The sequence below is a fragment of the Phaseolus vulgaris genome, chromosome 9, assembly GCF_000499845.2.
Source record: "Phaseolus vulgaris cultivar G19833 chromosome 9, P. vulgaris v2.0, whole genome shotgun sequence".
In the NCBI taxonomy this organism is placed as follows: domain Eukaryota; kingdom Viridiplantae; phylum Streptophyta; class Magnoliopsida; order Fabales; family Fabaceae; genus Phaseolus; species Phaseolus vulgaris.
In genome coordinates, this window is record NC_023751.2 from 353596 (window position 1) to 369810 (window position 16215).

At 29.7% G+C, this 16215-nt stretch overlaps 2 protein-coding genes and 1 long non-coding RNA gene across 3 annotated transcripts; 2 read left to right on the forward strand and 1 right to left on the reverse strand.

Moving 5' to 3' along the window:
* Nucleotides 1–531: 531 nt before the first annotated feature.
* LOC137820825 (uncharacterized) lies at nt 532–3019 on the reverse strand. Its single transcript, XR_011082699.1, has 2 exons — nt 1144–3019; nt 532–873 (listed from the first exon to the last, which is right to left on the reverse strand). It is a non-coding gene; the product is annotated as an uncharacterized lncRNA (long non-coding RNA).
* An 8065-nt stretch (nt 3020–11084) lies between these two features.
* Nucleotides 11085–11629, forward strand: LOC137820822 (auxin-responsive protein SAUR23-like). The gene has a single exon (XM_068625086.1). It carries the CDS (start codon nt 11129–11131, stop codon nt 11432–11434), a length of 306 nt encoding a protein of 101 aa, XP_068481187.1. The 5' UTR covers nt 11085–11128; the 3' UTR covers nt 11435–11629.
* A 3084-nt stretch (nt 11630–14713) lies between these two features.
* Nucleotides 14714–15207, forward strand: LOC137820823 (auxin-responsive protein SAUR20-like). Its single transcript, XM_068625087.1, has one exon. It carries the CDS (start codon nt 14754–14756, stop codon nt 15051–15053), a length of 300 nt encoding a protein of 99 aa, XP_068481188.1. The 5' UTR covers nt 14714–14753; the 3' UTR covers nt 15054–15207.
* Nucleotides 15208–16215: the final 1008 nt, after the last annotated feature.

Here is a 16215-nt window from a genome sequence, read left to right on the forward strand (position 1 = left end):
GAATTGTAGAGAATTTTTTTCATTCTCTTTCTTTGGAAATTGTTAAAAAAGTTATTTATTAGAATGAAAAATTCAAGAACATACGTTTCCTATATGTTTCTCTTTTTTCACAAGCACAAAAACCTTATTGAATTACAATGTGTTACATATACAGAGTTACATTATGAAGGTCTAACGCGGAGGGGTGTCCACATCATGGATACTGCATAAACAATTTGGACTGGTCAATAGAGCTTTAAAAAGCTCTTTGTGACGAGTACTGTTGGGTTGAATTTCTAGATCTGTTTAATCTTTTGTGTGAAATCAGAGGAGTAAGTAAGGGGTATATTGAACAGCCCTGTTGATGCAGAGAATGTAGGAGGATAAAATTGTAACTGGAAACCAATTTTGCATCTTTGTATATAGTTATTAGTATATACTCATCTTTCTGACAAAAAAAATACACAGTTAGAAAACTGTTTTAATTGCAGAACACTTTAGTGTACCACGATATTTGCTGCTGTAGGATTAAAACACAGCTAAGAAACAATGGGAAGAGGAAGATGCCATTTTATTGAATAATAATAAATACAAAAAAAGTCCAATTATGGAGAAAAGGGTATTCAAATAATTGATCCAACCATACAATAATGTCCTAGTCACGAATTAATGTTATTTGTGAAGCTTCGAAAGAGCTGATTGTGATAAAGAGAAACAGAAGGATCCTGTTGAGTTCACAGGGATATGTGGTGTGAAAATAATAGTGAGAAAGCACATTGTATGTATTTTGAATTGAATAGAGTGGTCTTAGAATATGAAAGCAGCAGTGACCCTTGAGTTGAGGTTGTATCAGCCAGCTAGCATTCCTTGAATCATCATAATATCCTTGTATGACTGGACAATAGATCGATGTCAGATTACTTATATTTCTAGACAAATAGGCAAATTTCCTTTCACTAGAGACATAATATGGACATGGAATAAACTACTCAAAACAGACACTGAACCCATCAACTAATAGAGTTTACAATACTTTGTCCAATTATGACTAGTTTTCCGTTTTAAATTTCTCTGATCCTGACAAATAATGTAAGGTAGCAAACAAAAATATTGTATTTCAAAACACTATTCAAACGAAACTTCCATGTAGGCTACTGTACACACTTGTTTGAATGAGTTCCAAAGTCATGCATAATGATTCATGAATCCTATTCTCTGCCCCAATTCTGTGTAATAAACCAGAGGCTTTCATATACATCTTATAAATTCTCTTATCCGCCACCTATTGTTTGTTCACACGTAATTTGTCAATGATCAGCCAATATAGTCTACAACTAGGACAATCTTAGTCATCAACAACTTCTACCAATAGCTTGTGGTGTAGATTTGTATATCTCTCTCACGCCCAACTTTCCTTGACATCAACCACTTTATCCTCATACTTCTATTTCTGCACAAAATATAATTAGCTTTTGTTGACCAGCTTAATTGAGAACAATAAGGTGTTCAAACTGAGAAAGTGATGATAAAAAAGGCAACAACAAAAATATGATTCTAAATAATACTTTGTTCTGTATGTCCGTAAGAAAGGCAACAACAAAAAGAACAATATTTAATACCAGTGTCATTTTGAAACAGCCCTCATTTCAATAATGAATTTGTGGATTAATGTTTTGTAAAAAGTGTTTAATGTAGATTGAATGACTATTGAATGTCTATTAAAAGTATTTAGTGATATTTATGTTACTTTTTATATTTTGTACCAGAGGATTATTACAGAACATTGTTTTAGCTTGAATCTACTACAAATGTATCCCAAGTCAAACAAAAAAAAGAAAAAAAATATGAAAAGAAAATAATCAAAAGAGAGCTCAATTCAATCTCAAAATTATCTTCCTCTAGTTCTAACTTTTACACTGCAAAGTATTGCACTACCTGAATACTACTAACAAAGTGGTATAGATCCTTCAACGAGTTGTAGATCATTGCAACAAACAAAATCAAAATGAAGAACAATGATACAGATGTAGTAATATAGGCTTTAAAACGAACAAAAAAGGTTTCCCGAGACGTGAGTAATCACTGTCCGTAAGAACTTATCCGCGGTGTATTGCGTAAGTCCCCCAGGATACAACAGAAACTTCTCAAAGATTTCCGAGGATCAGAACTAGCAAGTTTCTCTTTAAAAGAGTAATACCCAAATATAACCCAGAATTATTATAATAATAAAATAATGAGGTGAGAGAAAATGAGAAGGGAAAAATTGGAGAAGGAAGAAGAAGGCACGATGGTGAGTGCTGTGAGGAAGAAGAAGATGAAGAGGTGAGTGATTAATGGTTTTCAGAGGGGTGGAGCTCTCTTTATATAGGGAGAGGGTCCAAGGGTCCGTTGCAACTTCCAGACCCACATGCTTCCGTCCAACATTGCAACTGCAGCGGCAACGTTCTAAAATCCCCAAAGGACCAGGCACAGCGTGCGTGGAAGCGGAGCAACGTTCTTCAACTTTCGAAGGGCAAGGTAGTGCTTTCCCGGTCATGCGGCCACGATCCAGGGTGGAGAGGGCAACGAGCGCGAATATCTCGGTAAGTTCTAGTCTCTATTGCACTTCCGAGATCTCCTCCAACGGAATCGAAAAGCTAGGGTTTTCCACGCACAATCTGATTTTCCTTTCACACACTCTATTTTTCGTTTTTGTTTTGCTATATTAGGTTCTGTTTTACAACAACAGATACTCCAACATCCACCATCACAATTTATAGCAATGTCTAATTTTCTTTATTTGAATGAAAAAATTATGATTTTTTGGCTATAAAAATGGGAACTTAGTTTACATCTTTCAAGGATGTATGTTTTTTTTATCGGGTAAAGAATACTAACATTAAAGTAGAGTATTTAAAAAATAATTCAACCCGTGTATAAAATAAGGTCTATTAATTATTTGCATTAGTTCCACCAAACTACAATACAATCTTAACTAATCAAAAACCACAACTTACAAAGATAAGAGGATAGTCTAAATCTTCTTCTTCAATTTTACAGATTTTCCCTCCCCAAATGTAATAATCCATATTGTACATAGTAGTTTTACAAGATTAAATAATCAAACACATTATCGGAATATCTATCATCTAGTTAACAAGTTTCTCTCCCATGAAATGCATGGTTGACCAATATCATTGACAACCATTCCAAAAGAAAGGAGTAAGGAGAGGCAAATAAGTATTGGAATTGGTGCACATATGTATCCAATAAATACTCTTTCTCATAGTCAAAATAGGTATTTTATTTTATTTATTAATGACTTGACTCATTTGAGGAGAGTTTATTTTATGAGTAAAATAATCTAAATTGTTTTATATATTTAAAAAGTTTAAAGCCACTATGTTTGAAAAAAGAATTTCTATAAGAGTTTGGGTTAAACTTGTTAATATAACATTTTACCTATTGAATAGAGGTCCAACCAAACCAAATCACTTTGGAACTTGACCTCATTTAAAGTATGGAGTAGACGAAAACTTTCACCGATTTTAAATCAAAGAGAATGAAACTTGATGAATCAGTTAGAGATACATATTTATTGGTTATAGTTTCATGTTACATAAGGAATTACTCTTAAATACACAAAGTCCATCACCATTATCAAGTCTTTTAATTAAATTCAAATTCTTCATCTCAAAGCTCAATTCCAAAAAATGAGAAGTAATTTTTATACCAGGTGTAATTATTCGCTTTCAAAGTACTAGTAAATTCATATTTAGAATTCTAAGAATTTTTTAATCCCAAGACAAAAAAAATAAAAAGATCTCAATTCAATTTTCAAATTATCTTTTTTTCTCTCTAAATTTATACTACAAAGTATTACAGTTCCGGAATAGAATACCATCAATATAATTTTTTAAGTATTACGGAGGATGAAGAATTTGACTACAGTCATGACCTTAATTTATATTCAAAATGTAGAGTTAGAAGTGCATTAGGTGAAAATCAGTTCAAAGCGAGTTGTAAGTTAGAAAACATCTCTGTTTTTGTTAAAGATTGAGATATTTTTTAAACTATTTCCATTATTTATTCTTTTGATTAAAAAAAAAAATTGCTAAAATCACTACATGCACATGGAGAAAAAAGAGAGGGTGTGATTTAACAATATTTAAGCAATGCAACGGTTGGCTTTGGTTTGAAGCTTCTAGCAGCCACTCAACATTCAAACATTTAATACTACCAAGAGTGAACTCGACAAAAGGAACAACACACTACACCTTGTGTGTAGACATGTTTCCAGAATTATGGCCTTTCTTTACCAGATAAAACTCATCAAATATTACCAATACTTATCACAACTCTTCCATTTCTGATTTTTAAGTACGGCAAAAACCACTGTGTTATTCAAGTTTTTCAAAACTTCAATTCTGAATTTCATAAAGAGCCACGTTAATATCAATAAATACTTTCAGTAGATTTGTAATAAGTATTCAATTTTCCTTAAACATTTATAATTAGATAGAAGTAGCACCCAATATATATAAAAAAAACGAATGACCGATTAAATTTACTAGGAAGAGTCGCGTCATGAGATGAAGACTTAAAACTAAAATCACAAGGAGTTCCCATGCACTTCACATGGACTTGTCGTCAAAGTATAGCTAGTTGTGAGAAAGCAGAAGCTGCTGATTTTGAATACAGCCTTCATATATACAATATCTTAAGTAATGCATCACTTGCCTTTCATTTCAATCTCCTAGCAGCCACTCAATATTCAAACATTAACTATTTCCAAGACAAACTTAATATTAAGTGTACACAAGTTTCCATAATTATAGTATTTTTTATTGCCTTGGAAAAGTCTCCTCCACTTATCAAGGTGTTGGTCCTTTAGCTGTCCATTGGTTGAAATTGAGATACTTGTATTTCATAAAGTTATACATTATAAAAATATGTGGGATATTCAAACGGTATCTTTTGTGCTTTCTTTTAAAACATAAAATCAAACATTATAATTTAAACTTGTATCTAATTTTGCCCTTTCTTTTAAAACACAAAATTAACATTATCCTTTTTAATAATCTCCTGAAATTTTGTTTGAATCTTCATAAAATAATGATTATTTTTTTAACTTCAACCTCTCATATAAACATATTTCAACAAAAGGTATTATATTATATAAGTAAATATATTTAAATAAAAAATAGAAAAATGTTTTATCAACAAATTTAATTTTTTTTTAATGTGAATCATATATTACATCGGTTAGATTACTTAACTGATGTAATATTGGTCAGAGTAAAAAAAAAATATTACACCAGTTGTTTCTAATAATTAATGTAATATATTATTTTTTTATCTTATTTTGAAGCTTGCACGGCTCATTCGCACGCAATTTCACTCTCTCACGTCTGCAAGGTTAAATGTGTGTCATGTGCAGAGGTGTCAACATATTCGAACTAAAAAATTATTATAAAATTACGATTTTGTGTTATGTTGTGTTCGTTAGAAATGTCATCATCCTTGATTTACAATCTGAACATTTATTTACTTAACAGTATTATTATTATTATTATTATTGTTTTTAATTCTACAGTTTATATATCGATTTTGTGGTCTATATTTTGGGACAGTAAAATAAGTATTATCTCAAGTAGTAGCCCTTACAAGTGTATATATACCCTACATTTGGTTCACAAACAGCACAGATCACTCTTATTCTGGCGATCAGTGAGTTAAGAAACAGAACAAAATGGGTTTTCGCTTACCTGGTATAAGACGATCATCATTTAGTGCAGGCCAAGCATCCTCCTGCAAGGATACAGAAGTCCCAAAAGGGTATCTTGCTGTGTATGTTGGAGAGAAAATGAAGAGGTTCTCCATACCAGTACTATTCTTGAACGAGCCCTTGTTTCAAGAATTGCTTAGACAAGCTGAAGAGGAGTTCGGTTACTGCCATCCCATGGGTGGTCTCACTATTCCATGCGAGGAGGCTGTGTTCTTAAACGTAGCTTCTCGCTTGAACCACCTATAACTCATGCATGCAACAAAATATCCTTATCCCAAAATGTATGGATACAACTTTGTCCATTAGGGTTTTCTTTTCTTTCAGTTTAGTTGTTTGTTTCCCTCAAGTGGAATAATGTCATCTCAATATATGAACCTTACTAAACCATGTATCTGAAGTATATATATCTGATGTTTTTCTAAATGAAGTAAAGGCACAAGCACAAAACATGTGCTAATTTAAGAAACACTCTGTCACGTAGCTATATTAATCATCTATTCAATATATTGAAAAACCACCCAAAGATAAAACTAGAATTTAACTGTACGTTCTTCAAATTATGCAGAAGTTTACTTTCAGTTGATGATCATGAAGTTTTTCTTTTCTGAAACAGGTTATGACCTGAAATTTCATCTGACCATATGAACAAAGAAAAGCCAGATTCTGGCATGTTGAACTGTTAAAATATATGATGTCTACAACTTAACTTTAATTTATACGTCAATGATGTGAAATTCTCTCAAATAATAATCACATTATGCTTCGATATTTTAGCTTCTTTTATTTAACTATTTTCTTGATTTAACTTTTCTAAACGTGAGTTACGCCTCCCTTTAAATTATCTTAATCATTTGAGTTATGTCTTGAATTTTTGTTTAATTTATCTTAATTACTTTCTTTAAATTGTTCTTCATTTCAACCTAGCTTCGTAACGATGAACATCATTAGATCATATATCGGTATAATAGCTAAGGTTTACTCACTACAGATATACGAATTCTAGTCATAATAAAGATAAGTAAAAATATTATCTAGTCTTTTTTTTTCATGATATTTGATCTAATAATGTTACTAGTTATCAATCTAGAACAATTTAAGCATCATCTTCTAATTTAGTCAATATAACAACTAATTATTTTTTATATCTCAAATCACTACAAGAAAACAAGGATCTAGCGTGGACCAAAAACGGACCCAAGTCTTCCCGGTGACAAAGAAACTTTAACTACTATACCAGACAAGTTCTTTTGTCATATTATGATTTTTATTATACTTATTATTAATATTATTAATGTGGAGCAAGTGAAAATTTTCTTAAATATTTAGCTTAAATATAATTTAATAAAAATTATATTAAAACTTGCAAAAATTCAATTCATTTTATTTTAAATTTATACAACAAATAAATAAATTTAATGTATAAAAACAGTATATAATTTATAAAAAAAATTATAAAGAGATACTATCGCCAAGAGTGTGACTTCACATTATATGTATAGTCATATTTTTCCAGAAATATGTACAGATGCTTAATGTTTAAAAATAGCAGACATGAATAATAACTCATCAATCTGATCCTTTGCCACAACCCAAGTTTCTGGAATCAACTATGGCATATTTGAACCAATAAGTGTTCTATCGCTACATTTAATTTTTAATATTATTTTCTTATCAGGTGTTTTTATTTGTACGCTATTGGGCCAATTTAAAACCTAAAACAACACAAAGAAAATAATTGAAGGCTTTTACATTCTCCATCCTCATGTTTTTAAGCTGCTCCCACCTAAAATTTGATTTTTTTTTACAGTTTAATTCCAAATATACAATCATATACATTTGGGAACGTTCAGATCATACAATCATTTTATTTTTTTTAGATTTTTTACTACGGTTAGCGATTTGGTTTGTTAGTTTGATAGTTTTAGTTAAATATTGGGTTTTTAAAAAAAATAAAATTATCACTGAAATAGTTTGCATTTATTTATTTAACTTTTATTACGATAAAAAAAAATACATTTGGCAACGTTAAAACCTCCATCCATCTTGTACTGAGACTAACACAAGATCCAGACCCTGATTTGGAGGAGTGCCTTGTGCAAATCCATGTCCTCTATCTATCAAATTCCTCCAAACTGCCAAATCAATCAAAATTTCATATTCAAACATCTATTCCATACCCTCACACCAATCAAAGAACACACACTTAAAGTTTTTTAAGAGAAATTATCCTTTTACACTTACATTTCTTTTATTTTCACTTTACAATTCCTTTTAATAATAAAATATTATATTTAACTAATAAAAATAAAATAATTATATCTTTAATGTCAAATGAAATTAGAATAAAATTTAAATTTCATAATACAAAAATTTAAAATTTAACTTTAAATGTCATGAGATTGTACATTAAAAAGGTGAAACTGCAGAAATAAAAAATGAAAGAATAAAATTTAAATTTCAAATAAATATGGAGCTGCAGGATGTAGGAGCCAAAATTGAAAAATTGAATTGAGCCTCTGTTCCAATAAAAAATGTGTCCAATTGGGCTACTTGGCCCACTTCACACAAATGTGTTTGTATCCAATCCAATTTACGAAAACAAAAACAATAAATTAAAAATGAAAATACATTTCAAATGCAAATTAGAAGTCTTTTTATCCTATTCATGTTATATGCACCTCTGTTATTTTTGTTAATTATTAGTCTCATTGCTCTGAGAATCTCTGCTATGCAATGCAAGGTTCCCAAAAAGTCAGTTTTGGAAATCCTTAGTTTAAATAAACATATCTCTCATCTTTCTTTTAAGGGTAGTTAATGGAATAATAATATAAAAGCCCATTACAGTATATGTTAGGACATTTTCAACTTCTATGATCTTAGATTTAGGTATTGTCAGAAATATATACATTAAGATGGGAAGAAAGGGATTCAGTTGAAGTTCTTCTATAAATTTGTGAATTGTCTTCAACAAATCCAATATCGAGAGGTGTGTTGAATTGGAATTTGAACTTTATTGCAAAAAAGTTTGATAAATTTTAAAGACTATGTAAAAATGTTGTAACTTATATATGATTTGAATCTAGAAACAGTGGGAAAATAATTTGAATCTAGCAAAGCTTTAATGGTGAGTAGAAAATAATTCATCACGGAATTTCCCATGTTCTTGCATCCTGATATGATCAGTATAATCCGTACATGTTTTGCAAGACAAATTTGTAGATGGTTTTTGAGGTGAAATATGATCTAACCAGTTCAATTTCTATGGCACAAAAAAGAGTGTTGATATTCTACCCAAATGGAACTCTAATCATTTACACCATCTTGTCAACAAATAGTACACTCCATTATGATTTGATCAATGGGGTTTACTTTCCCATCAGTGGGCTTGCATTATGAATGGCAGAGTACAAATAAGTATATGTTTTGCACGGCAAATAATCACATCATATTTTTCCAAAAAATAAAATCATCAGAATACAAAACTTGAATAATGAATTGATTGATAGCATACTTACTACCAATGTTAAAATAATTTGGTAAGCCAGTGCCACCTATAAGTGTTCTCTCTGAAATGCCAGTTTCTGCAGAACACACACAGAGTGATATTTTGCATGCATATTTCCCACACTAACAAACCATTTCCTAATGCAGACTCAAATTTTCAACTTCTATCACCCAAATCCACTGTGGGAAACAATGACTTCTTTCAACTTCTAACAATTACTATGATTAATGACTGTTATTCATTTGCCAAGTGCCTTCACTTGAGTTCTAAAAATATTGTACGATGATGTTATCTGTTTTCACGTCAGACAGATATGTAACATGGCTCTGTCTAGGTACACTTTTGGATTAAACTATGTCATTTTGAGTTTGTAAACTGTTAGTACAGAGGGTTGTAAGGTGATGCATCTTTTTCCAGTAGTTTTGCTCAAAAAGAATAAGTCTATAGGGAGATATGAATAACAGTATAATATATATAAGATTTGCACCACTTATATTATGAAATACTCTTTCGTGTATACCAATTTCACAGTTTAATATAAAGATTTAATGTACCAATCTATCTATCACTCCTTAACAACACAGTACATTTAGTTCTTCAAATATAAGAACTTATCAGTTCGAAGATATGAAGATCCATTTTCCCAATGTACTCATATAGAGTCTTAGCAGCTTTTTGTTCACAACTTCGGCAAACAGAGTAACAGATCACGTAAAAGTCAATTGTAAAGTTGGAACACAAGTATAACCTATAGTTAAATTTAAGTCTAAATTTAGTTTTTAAAATACTTATCCTGGTCAAATTTTTATGTTTATAGTATTATTTATTAACCATCATGAATATCTAATTTTAAATTTAATACAATTTAAAATATTAAATTAGTGTAAAAATACACTACAAGAAAATCATAAAATAGAAATCAATTTTTAGAGATCAAAATAATTAGTTAAAAATAAAAATTAAATTAGAGACTATTTCAGAAACTATAAAAAAAAGTTAGTTTCTAAATTAGTTTCTATTATTGTTAAATAATTTTTAAATTAGTATCTAATTAGCAACTAAGATTTTAACTACCAATTATTTAGTTTCTAAATTTGGTAGTAAAAATCTTGGTGGCTAATTAGATACCAATTTTGAAACTATTTAACAATAATAAAAACTAATTTAGAAACAATTTTTTTTTTATAAATATAAATTCTACTTTAGAAACTTGTGGTTTTGAATTAAGCATAAATACACATTATAAATACACATCTTGTCCATATTGCGAAGGAGTAGATTTCCACTGTGATTGGATTGATGAGTACAATTGTCTTGCACGGCAAATAATCAGATTATATTTGAAAATAAACGTGGATCTATTCTAACCAGTTATATTTGCACCCAACAAAAGAATAAATTATTAAATCATTCACCATTTATTAATTTTACATAACACTTTTAAGTGCTATTAATTTTTTTAAAAATGAAAAAGGTTGGAATATATGTGATGTCACCTTAACTCTGACTGTATTATTGCCTAATAAATTTTCGTACAAAAGTGATAGAAACTTGCATTAATATCGTGTATGTTGAAATAAGTAATTTTAATTAGGACCATATATATGTGTTCTCTAAGAATTGGTGAGCCTCGTTCTGCAATAAATAAGCAGTGAGGATCATCAACACGTTTTTGCCAATAAGTTTGAGTACATACTGCGTGATCTTCTGCATGCACATGTCCCACACTAATTAATAAACCATACCTAAGTTATAACAACGATTCTTTCTCACGCTTTCATCTATAAATACACGTAATATTCTAAACTTTTTTCACACAAAACAAAACTCAATTGTGAAACACAATAACCTCTTCCAACTTTTAACCGATTAATTCTATGATGGCTATTCGTTTGGCTAGTGTTTTGAGTGCTAAACACATTCTTCGCCGAACTAATATTTTTGCAAATCATGCAGCTGCAACATCACTGGATGTGCCTAAAGGGCACTTTGCTGTGTACGTAGGAGAAGGTGAAAAGAAGAGGTTTGTGATACCAATTTCATATTTGAACCACCCTTCATTCCAACAACTTTTAAGCATAGCAGAAGAAGAATTCGGCTTCAATCATCCAATGGGTGCCCTTACTATTCCATGCACACAAGACATTTTCCTTAACATCACCTCTGCCTTACATACCTTATGACATGTAATATAACCTTTTTTTCTCTCATGCTTTTTGCTTTTCAACATGGACTTCACAAAACTTTACCCATATAGAAAAGGTTTAAATTTAACCATGCAATTGGTTTTTCAGATTAAGTAATATAGGCAAAAAAATGACACTGAAATACATGACTATTGTTAATTATTAATTATTTTCCCCATCTTCCTTTGGTTCTATTTCTGTGTAAACTTGAAGCTTATAATCTTGATTATAGAGTAAATTTGATAGCCTTAAATGGAAAAAAAAGGAGGCTAATTAAAGTATAGATGATAGAATTAATTTATATATTAAATAACAGTCATTATTATTTCTCATTAACTCAACTATAGTGTTTTATCCTTCTTTATTTATTTATTTATCGGTCGTTTAATTAATAAATCACAAAAACAAAACATAAATTACATATTCGCCAATTATGTCCCACTTTTTAGTTATTTAAATATAATTTTTACTATACCATCAATGAAAAGTGGACTTGCATTCTGAGTGGAAAAGAGTACAAATAAGTATATGTTTTGCACGGCAAATAATAAGATGATATTTTTCCAAAAAAAAAATGATGATATGAATACAAAACTTGCATAATGAATTGGTTGATAGCATACTTACTAGCAATGTTAAAATAATTTGGTAAGCAAAGTGCCACCTATAAGTGTTCTCTCCAAAATGACAGCTTCTGCAACACACACACAGTGATATTTTGCATGCATATTTCCCACACTAATATAAACAATTTCCTAATGCAGACTCAAATTTTCAACTTTTATCACCCAAATCAATTGTGGAAACACAACCACTTCTTTCAACTTCTAACAAATACTATGATTAACGGCTATCATTCATTAGCCAAGTGTCTTCACTTTAGCTCTAAACATATTGTACGATGACCTTATCTGTTTTCACGTCAAACAGCTGTAACATGACTCTGACTAGCCACACTTTTGGATACAAATCTAAATGTATTTTGTCTTATATATTGTTAAAAGTATATTAATATTTTAATTACATATATTTTATATATCAATATAAATTATTATATTCTTATCATAGGTAAACAAGTCACGTGTCTCTCTCATTGGGTAAACACACAAGGCAAATTATATATATATAATGATAACATAGTATGATAATCTTATATATTTGATGAACTTGTTTTCCACATAATCCACCAAAATCTGATGAAGTCTCAAAATTTCCATATATCTGATAAACACACACCAAGGCATGATTAGTCAATGAAAAACATCTTTTATCTGATGCAATTTCAGTCACGATTCAAATTAATGTCTTTAGAAACTTATAGTAAATAAAGTTGATCGCAAATGATCTAGTTATTTCTGCATGGTGTAAAATTTTCTGATATTTGGTCCATATATGAGTGAATTGCTTAAAATAAATTGTAGATTATAACAGAGGCATGTGAATGATGGTGACAAGGAAATAATTGATGAGGGAATTGGAATTAGTGGAGTTGAATTGTGATTAGATGAGTATAATGAGTACCTGTGTTGCACGGCAGATTAGAAGGGTTTTGCAACCAATTACATTTGCATCGTACACAAGAGAGTGGTTGATCATAAAATTTCATGATCTTGTCAACAAATAGTAGACTTCCCATTATCATTAAATCAATGCCCTTCACCTTCCAATCAGTGTACTTCCATTAAATGACTACAGATCAGTATATGTTGTTAATGTACGGCAACCTATTTGATCATATTTCACCCAAATCTGGATCTAACCTACCCAATTAAAACTCCACACAACTCACTGCTACAACATGCATTTATATCATCTCTACTCAAATAATTCATTTTCTTATCCAGCTACACTTCTCTCAAGACCAAGGAGAAGCTTTTACATCATTAACATTTCCTACTCAAGAGGGGATTCATCAATTCCTTAATCAATATCATACAACAAATTAAAAATTCTATAAAATTATTAACGGGGTTCATTATCTCTAATTTAAATACATTTTTTACTACAAGAAAATCATCAAATAGAAATCAATTTTTAAAGATTAAAATAATTAGTTACAATAATAACTAAATTAGAAATCATTTTAAAAACTAAAAAAAATTTGATTTCTAAATTAGTTTCTATTATTTTTAAATAGTTTCTAAATTGATATATAATTAGCAACCAAGGTTTTAGAGACCAAATTTAGAAACTAAATAATTGGTAGTTAAAACCTTGTTGCTAATTAGATATCAATTTAAAAACTATTTAACAATAATAGAAACTAATTTAGAAACCAATTTTCTTTTAGTTTCTAAAATGATCTCTAATTTAGTTACTATTGCAACTAATTATTTTAGTTTCTAAAAATTGGTTCTATTTCATGATTTTATTGTAGTGTTTCAGTTAATATCTAATTCTTAAAACACAAAATACTTAATGATCAAATATCATCTCAAGTATTAAATACAAACTCAATTCACTAAAAGGAATAATAGAAAATTACATATCAAAAGAAATATAGGAAAGTTTGATAGATTATATTGAATTTCAATAAAGTGGAAGATTGGGTTATTCATGACATTGTGAACAAATCCTATTTTAAAAATAATAATAGAAGTCATTTTGAGTCTCTCTACTTAAATTGATATAATATAAAATTCTGAATGCTCTACAAATTATATTTTCTTTATTAACAATAAATAAATAAATAAAATAAAATAAAATATTTTAGAGATAGAGTAAATTATTTCATATAGATCCGAAACCTTCTATCACAGTAGCCTATCCCATTACAAAGTCCAGATAATATAGTTCGCAAAGTCTTACAATACAACCATTGTTACACAAAAAAAACAGAACAGAAAATAATCATTTACCTAAGTTTAGCAAAGTTCCCTGAATGCAGCCTCTAAAAATTATTTAAAATCAAGTATAATTCCCTTTTTCTATGAAGTTACAAATTTTTTTCACGTATGTCCTTGTTCATTTTCTTTCATGTAATCCAAATCATTTCCCTTTTCATTCATTATAATATCTTCTTTTCCTTTTTCTTTCTCACACATTTTTCATCAGTACATTCAAATAAAGCATAAAAAGTATCAATCTCTTCAATAAATAAGCAGTGAAGGCCATTAACACCTTTTTGCCCCCAAGTTTGAGAACACACTGCATGATCTTTTGAATACATGTGTCCCACACTATTGTCTACTTTCGGAGCTGATTCTTCCGCGCACTTTCGTCTATAAATACACAACCATATGCTAAACATTTTTCACCCAACCCAATTGTGAAAAACAATAACCACTTCCAAATTCTAACCAACACTACTACTGTAATGGCTATTCGTTTACCTTGTGTTTTGAGTGCAAAATACATTCTTCGTCGATCTAATCTTGCAAATCATGCAGCTCCAACATCAGTGGATGTGCCTAAAGGGCACTTTGCTGTGTATGTCGGAAAGGGTAAAAAGAAGAGATTTGTGATACCAGTGTCAGTGTTGAATCAACCCTCATTTCAACAACTGCTAAGCATAGCAGAGGAAGAATTTGGCTTCAGTCATCCAATGGGTGGCCTTACTATTCCATGCACAGAAGACATTTTCCTTAACATCACCTCTGCTTTTCGTAGGCCATGACCTATGCAGTCAATGTAAATCCCAAAGACAGTTCTTGTTTTATGGTTTTTGCCTTTCCACATGGGCTTCATACTCATGCAGAAAAGTTTACTATGATATGCTATTGGATTTTTATACTATGTTGCAACTCAACTGTCGGCAAATAATGTCACTCTAAAATGCATTTAAAATATTACTATGTTCCATTTTGGTTTTTACTTCTTACTATTTCAACCATTTTGTTCTTCATGCATCTTTCAACTTTATATCTAAATTCTTTTCGGTTCAATATTTTTTTTATCCCAATAATCTTGTCTTTTTGGTTTTAATCTTTATCAAAAACCATTTTTAGATGACTTTTTAATTTTTTAAGTTTCATTTTATTATTATTTGGTTTCAGTCACCGTAATAAATAACTTTTCCGTTTATGCATGTCCTTGTAATGTATGAATAATTTTTTTAGTTCCTATATCATTTCTTTCTTAAAAGAAAAAAAAAATCAAATTTAGTAAAATTTTAGAGATTAAAAAATGAATATATATTACGAAGGATTAAATAAAAAAAATCTTACAATAGCTATTTTAAAAAAACTGATATTTATCAATTATCAAAACCAAAAAACATTATATAAAAACTAAAGACTCTTCACAGTATAGCTTGTGAAATTTTTGTGATTGTCAGAAAAAAAGAATGCAACAAACTAACCCAAACCAATCGTTGAAATGTCAAAATTCCATTTTCATAAAACACATTAGGCATGTTATATGTTTTTCGTGTTTGTGAATTATAAAGGGGCAACTCATTGATTGAGTGGCAAAATAAACTAGTCCATCGAATTAAAATGTGGAAAATACTATTTAATTTAAGAGAAATCCTTTTTGTTACGACAACAAATTGCACTAATTAAGCATATACATACGAAACTCTCTCTTATAATTAATTTGGGAAAAAGACTATTTTCCTTTGTTTTATCTACAAATAACAATTATACAACACATTCAAATATATTATTGTACAGTTTGCACCATTCTCTCTCGTATAATGATAACATCAAGTGGCTGAAGAGCATCTGGGTTAAAAGACCTAAATCATTTCCTTACAAACTTTGACATCACTAAAAAAAAATCAAGAACGGTTAATTTTTTTAATGTTCTCTAATTGTTAGTACAGTCGCTACTAATAA